This window comes from Xyrauchen texanus, chromosome 34 (genome assembly GCF_025860055.1).
Source record: "Xyrauchen texanus isolate HMW12.3.18 chromosome 34, RBS_HiC_50CHRs, whole genome shotgun sequence".
Taxonomy (NCBI): Eukaryota; Metazoa; Chordata; class Actinopteri; order Cypriniformes; family Catostomidae; genus Xyrauchen; species Xyrauchen texanus.
In genome coordinates this window covers 26,355,096-26,368,307 of record NC_068309.1, presented here as the reverse complement: position 1 = coordinate 26,368,307, position 13,212 = coordinate 26,355,096, and the positions used below count along the sequence as shown (strand labels likewise).

General features: G+C 36.7%; 1 protein-coding gene across 2 annotated transcripts in view; it reads left to right on the top strand.

Moving 5' to 3' along the window:
* LOC127628020 (protein phosphatase Slingshot homolog 2-like) overlaps nucleotides 1-13,212 on the top strand; it is a 45,566-nt gene that overhangs the window by 15,719 nt on the left and 16,635 nt on the right. For both annotated transcript variants that reach the window (XM_052104669.1, XM_052104668.1), the window contains 10 exons: nucleotides 6,569-6,678; nucleotides 6,777-6,841; nucleotides 6,965-7,086; nucleotides 8,370-8,435; nucleotides 8,636-8,701; nucleotides 8,795-8,989; nucleotides 11,526-11,619; nucleotides 11,724-11,852; nucleotides 12,494-12,540; nucleotides 12,726-12,872. In XM_052104669.1, coding sequence (XP_051960629.1) covers nucleotides 6,569-6,678; nucleotides 6,777-6,841; nucleotides 6,965-7,086; nucleotides 8,370-8,435; nucleotides 8,636-8,701; nucleotides 8,795-8,989; nucleotides 11,526-11,619; nucleotides 11,724-11,852; nucleotides 12,494-12,540; nucleotides 12,726-12,872 — 1,041 coding nt within the window. The remainder of the gene's footprint in view (nucleotides 1-6,568; nucleotides 6,679-6,776; nucleotides 6,842-6,964; nucleotides 7,087-8,369; nucleotides 8,436-8,635; nucleotides 8,702-8,794; nucleotides 8,990-11,525; nucleotides 11,620-11,723; nucleotides 11,853-12,493; nucleotides 12,541-12,725; nucleotides 12,873-13,212) is intronic.

Here is a 13,212-nt window from a genome sequence, read left to right as displayed (position 1 = left end):
TTTGTTGTATTTAAAGTTTCTTTTTTTTTTTAAGTGTTCAAGCTTAAAGTAATCCTTTCAATCCTTTTGATTTTAATAAAGACAATTTTACCAAACAATTTGGGCAAATTAGCTCTAGAAAAGGTGATTTTAGTTTAAAGTGGAGTAGATTGCATCCCTGTATGTTAGACTTTAACCCTTGACATTTATTAATAATTCCTATTTTTTTTTATTTTTGTACCTCGATTCAGATGTTTTATTTAGATAATATGTTGATATGGGTAATTGTTACTACTGTACTAATATTATACTATACTACTACTTTTATATTGTAGATTAAAAGTGGAGAGTGCAATATTTTCTCATAACGTTAAATTAGTATGAGTAGTGTACCCTCTTACCATCTTTCTTGCTTTCTTGGTTTGTCTCTTTCTATCAAAAACATTCAGACAGTCCAAAGTCAAGTTCTTTTGCTTTCTGATTGAACTCCTTATCACTGTGGTGACTGATAGTGTTGCTTCCTGTAAAGAAAGATGCTTTGTTTATTTAAGGAATTAAACACACTATTCATATGCTTTGTCATTTGAAAAGCCAGTAAAATGTGTTGGTGTCCCATACTGTAGAGATTGAGGCAATCAAAACATCAAGTATATTTTTACACCTTCATCACCCCACCACCATCTTCCTGTCTTAAGTACACAGGAAGTCTGTGCCACACATGTTTTTATCATTATGCAAAAACAAAGAATTAATTCCGTTCATGCATCCTGCAGACCACACAGTTTCATTATGCTCAGAAATATAGTGCACTATAAAGCAGAAGCATCATTACAATGGAGCATTGTTTGTATGCTGATATGCATACACAAATTAAGATAGCATAGTGTAAAGTGTGGCCTTTCTTTTTTGACATACACATGGATATCTTTAAAGACGGACAGTGTTTGAGAACCAATAAAATACAGAAACAATGCAATAGAGTACCAAGATACATGTAGATTAATTAAAGGAATGTTCCAGGAAACAAGTTAAGTTATGTTGATAGCACCTGTGCCGTGTTACTGATCACCACAGACAATAATTTTAAATAATTCCATAGTTTGTAAAAACAAACAAAATTCTTGTGTACAGGAATGCACTTCCAGTAGAAGTCTATAGAGCAAGTCAGTCTGGAGGGTTTGGAAGCAGAAGTGTGAAGCTCATATTTCTGGTTAAGTGCTTATATAAAATGTTCCATACAAAAATATGAATGATTTGAGCTGTAAAGTTGTCTTAATGACACTTTTAATGGTGGGACTACTGTTATTGACTGAATTCTGGTTATACAATAGCATCATAATTCCTCTTTCTGGTGTCCTTGCACATATCATGTGAAAGTTACAGGGTTTTGCATAGTCATGACAGGAATTGAAATATTGGATAAGCCTATAACTTTCTCGGCCCCCGTTTGTAAGTGATTTTCAAACTCCTCTCATGTCAACATGTTGTATACATGGATTTTATATGTTGAAATAGATCATTGATAGGTAAGAAAAAGTTAGCAGAGCTTTATCTTGTATTTAATCTGGAGTACTTTAAATCTGAAGACCACATAGGTTCATTAAAGGTGCTGTAAGCGATTTTAGCCATTCTAGAATTTCCCTAAACTGAGGCATTGGAATAGCCATGCCTCCTTTTTTCCAAAACAAGGCACTCCAGAGATACCAAATTAGCTTTGAGACCCACACAAACAGAGACACTTGTCAAAATCAGCAGCAGCAAAATGGTGCCCTCAACTGACAACTCATATGAGCAACATGGCTTAAAAATGTCTGTATGCCTCAAAAATTAGCTGTAACTACAATACTAGGAGAACGTGCAAAATCATTGACCGGCAGAAACCTTCATTGCCATGGACAGCGGACACATTTTTGTTGGCTATTTACAGAGTATAGAGCTGTCACAGAGACCGGTAAGATATCTCAGGACACTTATTTCATTAATATCTTTCAGGGAGTAGTACATTTATTTGCATATATTTCCATGAAAAAATCACTTACTGCACATTTGTCAACAAATAAAAACCTGATGATGTCAAAAGCTGGGTTTCCATTCACGTATTTTATGCACATTTTGGGATATTGCAAAAAACTGCAAGATGGAACACAGAGATGTGAATTAAATCTCCAAAATGCTCATAAAAAATGTATGTGCCTGCTTGAGGTGGATACATTTTACTGATACGATAAAAAGAAATGCACTTAAACTTTGATGGAGACACATTCATGAAATATACTCTTATTGAATATATAAGGAAAGAAGATGTTCATCAAAAAAGTAATACTGGACTAACCAGAGGACCAATCATCACATCAGAAATGTTTCTTCTAAAAAACAGTGTCCTGAAAATCCAAATCCTGCATAGAGTCTTCAGTGCAAATAAGTCAAATACAAACTTGAACTGTGCTGAAGAGCAGGTTTATTGACACTTTTGAAAAATATATTGTAGATCCACACGGCAAAGACAAGGAAGGAGAAATGCACATTCAAAGGGCTCATTTACACTTGGCCACTTCATGCGTTTTAACTGATCTGATTGCTATCCGATTGAAAAGCTCATTCCGTTTACACTTTGCCACGTCAAAGTATCTCCGCAAACGGATAAAAAAATCGATCTTCAGTTCCTGCACTATATGCAAATAAAATTGTTCACTTCCACTATTATGCTAATTCTGGGAAGTGAATTTAAAAGATGTGCTTTTTTATTTCCTTCCATGTGACTTTGCCCAGCTTGCGCGTGCGTCTGTGTATGGGCGTGCTGTGTGTTTTTCGCATGCGCGTCAGCTGTGCTCATGTCAGAGTTAAGTTGGTTTCGTCAATGATCTGCATCTAATAAATTAGGTAAATCGTTCTGTCACTCCTACAATATGCATTAATTTCTTTGTTGTTATTTACTGCGTGACTGAGCCCTATGCAAATATTCGATTACAGCTGTTATGTTTTGCATTTTTTCTACACTGACGCAGCACTATTTGGGTGGAGCAAAGTTTACATATGTGGCTTGAATAGCCAGATGCATTTACACTTGACCAGTTTGGTCTGGAATGCATCTCAAACCACCTCCTGAAGTGGTTTAAGAGATCGGATTGCAATCTGTCTTGAATGTGTTTCAGAGGGCATTTATACTGGATTTTTTCATGATTGGATAGCTATTCAGTCAGTGAAAATGCATGGTGTCCAGGTGTAAACAAGGCCCTTAGTGCTCCCAGACACTAGACAAGTTCTTCTATAGTGTTTTGTCTGCGTGCTATAAACCGAGAGTATTTTATCAATATAAAAGTGTCACAGTGGCTACAATTTCTCCGTAAGTGACGATTTTGTTCTTTTGAACACATGAGATGGAAACACTGCTTTATTCGCACATTGTGTTTGTGATATTATGGTTTTCCTCTTTGAACTGTTTTCCTCTGGCTGGCGCTACAGAGCACTGAGCGTCCAGGCCATCCAGGCACAATAACAGTTTTTACCCACAGGCCATTTTCTCTTATGAACAATTAAACTGCCTCAGGACTCCCCTATAGTGCAATAATGTAAATACATATCTCAGGTACATATGTAAATTCACATATTGAATTTAATATCTGTACATACCCCTACCTTGCACATACATTACTACTTGCACATGTACATACGCCATTCTGTTATATGTCCTATTATTTGTATATCTATTTAAACTCTTGTTTTATATTCTGTCTCACTGAAATGTTTTGTGTGCACATGTTTCTCCTATCACACACAAAAACATTCCTTGTGTACATGAGAACATTTGTCAATAAAGCTAATTCTGATTCTGATATTAAATTTGCAATTTGAATCTAAATGTAGCTAGAGTCAGCTTCGACATTGACAAGTGTATGGATCACCATTACAAATTTGTCATCTCATCTTTGTCTTCCTCCATACTCTTCCTGCTGTTCTACACAAACTGCTCCTTAACTGAAAACATCTGTTTTTATTTCAGTGTACAGTGCGAGTAGACAGAGATGACAGTAGATTAAAGTGTGGTTGGACAGTTCTTGACCTGGGTCAATCTGATCATGTTCATGATGGTTTATATGTGTGTTATTCTGAATGTTTTCAGCCACAGCTCTGTGTTTGGAGCATGTTTCAAGAGCTTGTCAGTTACTGTGGTGGGCATTCTGGGAATAGTTTCCCCAGTATAAAGATTGTTTTTCCCAGAGAAACAAGATTTGAAGGAATTTTGGGAATTGACATGGATTAAGGGAGCTGGTGCATGGAATGCACCTTTTATCCATTATGCATTTTATATGGGGAAACCACATGACCACAAATAAATGGTAGTTTTTATCTTCCGCCTTTCAGTGGTCATAATCAGAATTATAAAACTGTGACTTGGAGCATTGAGTAGGTTTCAGCCTTTTGATAGATTACTTTATAGTGGTTATAAAAAAAAAACAGTCAGTTCATGATCAACAACAGAACCTTGAGGTGATGCAAAAGACTATTCATGCACACATTCAGTCACATGTAAACACTCCCACAATACTTCATTCTCACACTTTTCTGTCTTCCTGCAATAACACCCTCATAAAAAGACAATGTTTTGCACATGATTCAGAACATCAGGCACACACACAGACTAAATGAATCTGTGCCCCTCTCTCACTTCTCTGGTCCCTCTGCTATTCATGTTTGCCTCTTGTTTTACAGTGTGCATGGTCATTGATTTGAAGGGCACACGTTGTAGGGTATTATTCAAAGAATAGAAACACACAGATCCTCCAGCTGTTGCAGTGGTGGGGTAACAGGGCCACGTTGGGACAGAGTGTTCTTGTTTGCGTCCTGCATGGGTGTTCAGGTTGTGAGCTAATGCCCCCAAAAAGAAATCCTTCCATATTCCCAGTGTCTCAAGTTCCACTCGGGATGTAAAACACATCAGAATGCATTGAAAAGATAACATAGCAGTGATACTAACGCATGATAGGCATAGTTAATTTTGCCTGGCGGATGATAACATGAGCTAAAATCCCTTTGTCTGACATTGAAGGAGTGTCCTGAACCATATCTAGAGACCAGGGGCCTCATATATAAACACTGTGTATGCACAAAAATGTTGCAACTTTTCCCTTTTTCTGATTTAGGCATACGCAGCTTTAATAGTGTAAAACATATAAGATATAACTATTATTATCAAGTGTTTTTGTTTGGTTTTCCATTTAAAATTGTCTAAAAATCCTTATACAAGATAAATTTACATGAGAAGCAACATATAAGATATTTAAGATACATTCTCCTAAAGCAAGTCTAAATATAAGTATATTTTGTATATATGTGTATTTTTTTCACTTTGTTATACTTCTGCGAGTGCAATAAATACAAAATATACTTGTATTCAAGATCTATTCTCTAAAAGCAAGTCAAAATATCTCATGCTGCTTCTCAGGTCTTTTTTTTAAAGGGTTTTTAGATATTTTAAAATATTTGTATTTTTTATATTATATTCAACTTTCTGAGATAACTATTTTCTCTTCTGCAGTATAGCTGCTAAAGAAAATGTACATTGTTTTAAATGAGTTTTAGATATTTTTATTGGAAAACAAGCCAAAACAAATCATAAACGTATTTTGTTGCTGTGTATAATCGGGTGAAGACTACCTTTCTCACCTTTCTGCTCACTTCAATCGATCTTTAACTCACAAAAAAAAACAAAAAAAAAACTAACTTTTAGTAATAAATCTGCGTATTGCCAATTTTCTTCTCGATAAGAAATGCAGTGAGATATTTCAATAAGTTGCGAGCCATCACGTTATAATCTAGCTTTAGCAAGTGCGGGCTCGAGGGACGAGTGTCCTGTGACAGAGTGTCTCAGCCAGGTGCAGTTTCTCTCCCCCTTAGATCAGGACATTCGCCTAACTCATAGAAGAGGCGCTTACCGCACAGAGAAATGTCAGTTTCTGAGTTTGTAGTTAATTACATGACCTGCTTCTGTATTTTTTTAATTTAATAAAGATATAATGCATTAAATATAACTGCATTAAGGATGTAACAACAGGGTGTTTCCTTTTAAAGAGCTCCGACTCCACATATTCCACAACGAGAGTCTGTATTAGTTTGTATTTTTGTATAACTCCCTTATAGTTTGCGATCTACATCACCTGAAGCCGTTTGGAATGTTTAGAGTGCATCTGGACTGTGATCTGTGTAATTCTTCCTCTCCTCAGCCATGTCCAAGCTGGAGGAGATTCATTTAATTTTTCTATGAAGACCTTTGAAATTAGGGCAAAAATCATATTCTTGTTCAAAAAAATCCTTAAAACAAGATCAAACTGATTGATTTTGTTTTAGAAACAACACTGCATAAGATATTTAGGTTTTTCAGAGAATGTATTTTTTACATGTGTATTTTGTCTTACTGTACTGACAGAGTTTTTATAGTTAAAACAAGTGGAAAAAATCCAAAAGTATTTAGAATACATTACCGACCTTGAGTAATCCAACGGAATACATTACAAATTACATTTTACAGCATGTATTCTGTAATCTGTAGTGGAATACATTTCCAAAGTAACCCTCCCAACCCTGTTCACAGCATCAGTGAGAGCTTCCTAACAGTAAAAGGTGCCGCCCTTTTCCTTCCACGTGGAAATGGCTCCTCTTCCTGCTCCTCCAGAATCACAGGACAGCGTAGTAAACATGCAGGTAAGGAACCAATTAGAAGCCTCATTTAACTAGACTAGGTAAAGCATACCTATGTTTGATTTGTGAATGCTTTTCCCACTTCCCTTCCACTTGTACAGGTGACCTTCAGCAGCACCTGCAGACCATGTTCACTTTTCTGCGGCCAGAGGACAACATCCGTCTGGTGAGCACATGCAATCAATTGCTCACATACTTTTATAGAAGTTTAAATCTCTTCAAATCCAGGTATGTTTGCTTCTAGATTAGTTTTGAGTATTTCTGAATTAACACTCAACCCTCCCTATAGGCTGTGCGGTTGGAGAGCGCCTTCCCTCAGTGCACACGCTACATGGTGGTGGTCTCCACTAATGGGAGACAGGACACTGAGGAAAGCTTGGTGCTGGGCATGGACTTCAACCCCTCTCACAGGTTTGTGTTTGTACCGCTCTCACAGGTTTGTGTTTGTTGGCGTTGCAGAGTAATTTGTTGCATGTACCGTTTTGTTAGGACAGTAAATCAAATATAATAAAAAATATAGCTGCAAGCAGAAATTCAAGCTATTAAGGTCCTTTTAAGTACATTTGCATACAAGTACATATTAAGTATTAATTAGACAGTCCATTAGCACCTAAAACAATGATTAAGTGCCTTAACTTTTCATAACCATCATGTTAGGTAGCATCGATATGGCATTTTTTACATTCATGACTGTTATAGCGCCACCTAGAGGCAGAGATGTGCAATCGTTTTTCATGTGTCCTCAGACTGATGTCCTACATAAATGTCTAAAAGCTCATTCTGTTCAAGAGTTATGTAAATGTAAGTAAATGTCGCCACGGCTGCATTAAATGTTTATCAAAAGTTCAAACTTTTTTGATATGGGACTCCAGAGAATCTCTCTTCACTGGTTTGGTTCCGATCGGGTCGAACAGCCTAGGACTTGTTTGAAAAAGTACTTTTTTTAAATAATCTTTAATATTTAACAAACGATCTGAGGCGAAGTTGTTCAGAATGAGGTAATCTATCATACGGTATGAATAACTTTTCTGAGTGAAACACAGCGGTATATACAACTATTTCTATGCATGAAAAACCAGATATCACCTCCTGGTGGCTTTTATTATTTTTATTTTGTACAGACCTCTTGGGCCAAGAGACAAATAGGTCTACAACATTTCGTTCCGATCTGCCTTTTCTAACCCTATCTAACAGCTGCTAAAATTGAATTTTCGATGGTGGCCATCTTTTTCAAGATATGAGACTGTCCTCATAGACCTTGATGGCACATTGGACTAAGACATTAGATGCTAAATTTCAAGTTGATCGGATCAAGGGTTCCATAGCTATTTTTATATTTTTTATTATTATAGTGCCACCAAGAGGCAGATGCGTGCAATTTTTTTTTGTGTGTGTCCTCAGAATGACCCCATACATATGTGTACCAAATTTGCTGATAATCTCATTCCGTTCATGAGTTAAAACCATTTTAATAAAAATGTCCATGCACACTATGTAAGTTTTGGGTTTTCGTTTGACGATAAATCGAAAGTTAAAAATTCCTTTGATAACTTTGCTTATTGTGCCATGCCACAAGGAATCAAAGGACAATTATTTTGTTCCTAGGCCTTACAGTTCATGAGTTGGGGCTAAAACATTTTTTTTTTGTTTGTTTTGTTTCGTCCCCTAACAATTTATGTTTGTGTGTGTTGCAGTTCCTGTTCCATAGGCATGGTGCTTCCCCTTTGGAGTGACACACGGATCCACCTGGATGGAGACGGGTAAGTATGACAAATTTGTTGGTAGCAGGTAGTTAAACCAATTCGGTAGCTCTATATCAAAACCAAGTGAGCTGCCTTGCTGTCTTCTGTCTGTGTAGGCAGTTACCTGTCTACTATTTGGAACTGCATGAAGAGCACATATATGACAAAGTATGTTCTTGGTATCGATGATCTATCTCATCTCTCGGTGTTCTTCACAGGGGTTTCAGTGTGTCCACAGATAACAAGATGCACATATTCAAGCCAGTCTCAGTTCAAGCCATGTGGTATGCACTTTACTGTTTTCTCCAACTCTCCATTCATTGTTTCCTTGGTTCTGTGGTGTGGTGGCATGTTTTAAGAGCATCTCTTTCCATTAGGTCTGCTCTGCAGTCTCTTCATAAGGCCTGTGAGGTGGCCCGCTGTCACAACTACTTTCCAGGCAGTCTCTTCCTGACCTGGGTGAGTTACTACCAGAGCTGTGTGTCCTCAGATCAGGCCCGCATCAATGAATGGAACGCCATGCAGGACGTGCAGTCCCACCGTGAAGACTCACCCGTACTCTTCTCTGATGTGTAAGTATGGATCTGTCAATGGTTGTTGACAGATTGCAGACAGTTTACTGTTGAGCAAAGTTTTGACCAGGCCAAGATGAAATTTGCAGACTTCTTTCATATTTTCTGCACTAATTTTGTTTGCTTCCGAAAAGTTATCCCCACTTATTCCTGTCTCACAAAAATTCTGCATTCCATTTGATCTTAATGTAAAGTTATTGATGTGAAAGAGGGATGAATACTGGAGAATGGATTTATAAAGGAGGGTAAACAATGGGAGAGCTAAAAATACCTCCTTTCCTGGTTGCTTTTAATTTAGCAGAGCTCACGGTTTACCAAATTTGCCTGCCTTGTGCAGATTTACAGTGTAAGTTTACTGGCAAGTTTGTGTATTCACTTTGTAACTGATGTACACATGCTGGAATAGCCAACAGTTATAGGAAAAGCTGTAATATAAAGTACCTTTAATATCCATTAAATGTGCTTTAATTATCCAAAAGGCATTAAACATTATAGGTAGGGGTGTAAAAGCAAACAATTTCTGATCTTTGAGCATATCTGAATACTTTACCTTTCAGTTTTGTTTTCAGAAATATTTACTATATATAAATGACAACTCACAGATGTAATATTTAAACTTTTATTTTAAAGATTATTAGATTCCAAAAATGTACCAAAGGATGGCCCCATATGTATCCACTTATGTCTGGGCTAAGACCCAAATTTCTGTTGACCCTAGAACCACCCCTGAATTGCAGTAAACTTGAATCAAGTTACAGAGCAAATCAACAGTCAGCAATATATCAGAGTCCTCATGGTAAATGAGCGACGGATGTTTCAAGTCAAGTCAAGTGGTTTTTATTGTCGTTCAACCATATACAGTTAGTACAGTACAGAGTGAAACGAGACAACATTCCTCCAGGACCATGGTGCTACATAAAACAACATAGGACAAACACAGAACCACATGAGACTACACAGACTAAATAACATATTTAAATAACATATATAAAGTGCACATGCAACCCTGTGCAAAAAGTATGGGACAGTACAATAAATTACAAAAAATTAACAGGACAATAGGCACAGTGAGAGACCAGTACACAGTAGTGCAAAAAGATGACAGTTTCTAAATATTTGTGCTTATTCAATCAAGAACATGATTTAATATGTAATGTACATAACGCATTATAATCGTTATTTAGAGAAATTATGCATCATGTATCATAACACAATATGCATAGGTCTATGCTGACTATATTAAATTTAGATTTTTAATTGCTTAAATGTAACTTTTTATAAATCGATATGTCGTTACACCCCAAATTGTAGACAAACTTTAAATAAACTTTAGTGATTGTTCCAATGGGGTCAAACACTCAGGCCAAGTGGTGGCTCTTCCTGGTCTGGTAAAACTGAGAGTTGAATCTTGTGTGTGAAACAACGGGTCATAAAACTGGGTGGAAGATGAGTCTGAACTCTTAATAGTTTCACATCCCAAATGTCACACTAGCCACTTTTCCACTATCAGGCCAGTGCGAGCCAGGGCTAACAATTGGCCAGCCAGTGCCAATAGCCTCGGACCTCGAGCAGCGAGACCAAAATGTATCTGCGTTCCTACCGTCAGGCCAAAAGCCCCGCAATGGTACCCTAATACCTGCCTTTAATATGCCGCTCTGGTGCATATGGCACACACCCCGACCCATTTCACTAGCAAGAGGAAAATTCCAGCTGAGGTATCATGTTAACTAGTTATCTAGAATATTACGTTTATATCATTTGTAAACATTAGTTAGCTAGCAAGATAAGTTAGCGTTGACAACTCAACGAATGTTAGCTGCCATGGTTACCAGAGTAGTCTCTCCACTAACAGCAGGATGATGTCCCAGCACACAGTTCATGATCTCAAACATGATTTTTAGGCTCCACTTTGTCCATTTTGTGTTTTAACGGATTCGTACTTTACCTGCAATTGTTTTTTGTTTTTTTTCTCCCAAATCTGTACTTTTGTTTGCTGGATACACAACCTGGAAAATACGGAGCAGCACTGCCTTTGACATTGATCCTGCAGTTGGCCTTGTTTAGCACAAGGGTAATTGGTGGGCCAAAGGCTGCTGGCCAAAAGCCCAGAGGCACAATGAAGCCCCGGAAGTGACAGTGGGAATGCAACTGGCCCTGGTACTCACTTCCATGCCCTCATTTGGCCTGATATTGGAAACGCGGCTATTGACAGATCTGTCTGAATGTGACAGAATAGCAACAGAAGTGTTTGATGCTGTGCTTTCTCCTTTATTTTTGTATCTAAGATGATGATCTTTTCATTATTAGTTAAACTGATCATATGATCTGTTTTAAGATTTAGATTAATTTTGGTTTGAAATGAAAGTGACCTTATAAAACTGAATTCAAACTGACCATTAGATCACCCTCTAGACTACATCTTTGTGTGTTAGATTGGCACAGATTCTTTTTTTTTTTTTTCATTGGACTTTGTGGATTTAAAAATGTTAACATAAATGTCAACATGTGTCCATTTTATTTGGCTTTTTTTCTACAGGCCAACTGAGCGAGAAAGAACAGAGAGACTCATCAAGACTCGTTTGAGAGAGATAATGATGCAGAAGGACCTTGAGAATGTGACTTCAAAAGAGGTGTGAATGCAAATTCACATTCACTTTCTACAAGTCACTTCATGAATGATATGTTTATTCAATTCAGTTTTATATATATTAACTCAAACACTGTATCTTTTTAGATCCGCACTGAGCTGGAGATGCATATGGTGTGTGACCTACGGGAGTTTAAGGAATACATTGATAATGAGATGATCATCATCTTGGGTCAAATGGACAGGCCAACGGAGATATTTGAGCATGTTTACCTGGTGAGAGGGACTTAACTCATATATTTAATGCATCACTATTACTAATGCTTATGCTTGAGTTAAGGGATGTGAGCAAACTATTAACCTTAAAGGTGCATTAAAAAAAAATGTCATCATTAAATAGTTTAAATCTTAAAGACATGAATTGTAATTTTGTAACACATTTAGGAAATCATGTCCACTCACATTAAAATGAAGACTCCAGTCATATCAGTAACCTTATAAAAGCTGTTTTATTCTACATGGAATGGGTCTGCACATGGTGGCTGCCATGTTAGAATCACATAACCAGCCAAATACTACTTGCTTAATCTCAGAGGTGTGCTTTTGCTATGGTCACCTAGCAGTTCCCCAGCAACCACCTGGAACATCCTAGCAACTGAATAGCAGCACACTAAAAACTATAAACTCTAAAAACTATTAAGAACACCTTAGCAACTAAATTGAAACACCCTGTCAACCACACACAAAACCTTCTTTAGAATGTATAAAAACATATTTTTGTATTTTCTTTTACCAGTTATCAGTAGCGCAACTATTGTCTCTCTTTTTGTCGAGTTGTCACATTGCTTTAAGTTTTGCTTACAATGTTTGAATTACAGTGCACTGTCAGTAATTGTTAGAATGTGTTTAAATTACAGGGTTCTGAATGGAATGCATCTAATCTGGAAGAACTGCAAAATAGTGGGTAAGTTTTGTTCTTACATCCTGGTCTTTAAAACACACATACCTATAATACCAACAATAGAAGCTACATTTGTCACACTGCTTTTATCATATACTTAAGTTATCTTTTATATTGTCTCAGAAATATGTACTAGGTATTAATGATTATACTGATTTCCAATTGTGCCTTTGTGTGTGTACCATCAGGGTGCAATATATCCTTAATGTGACACGGGAGATCGATAACTTCTTTCCAGGACTATTTGAGTACCATAATATCCGTGTTTATGATGAAGAGGCCACAGACCTGCTGGCTTATTGGAATGACACTTACAAGTTTATTTCTAGAGCCAAGTGAGTGTGAATAGCCTTCTAATGCTTAATTTGCACTTGTTAGATGTTGGGGATAGCTGTTGCTATACAAGATGTTTGTTTAAATCATGCTCTTTCAAACTATCAATAAAAGAGCAATAATTTCATGTAAGGCTCAGATTATAAATCAAATAAAAATATTACGGTGAAGGTATATCACAATATATAGTTATTTTTCTGCAAATTCAACCCAATTTTGTATACATATATTTCATAACCATCTAGTTACCATGCCCATTTATGGATAATCCAATTTAAAACTCTACTACTGAAAGGTAATTCATCTCATTTGATTTTTTATTTTTTTTTGTGGAAGTTAATG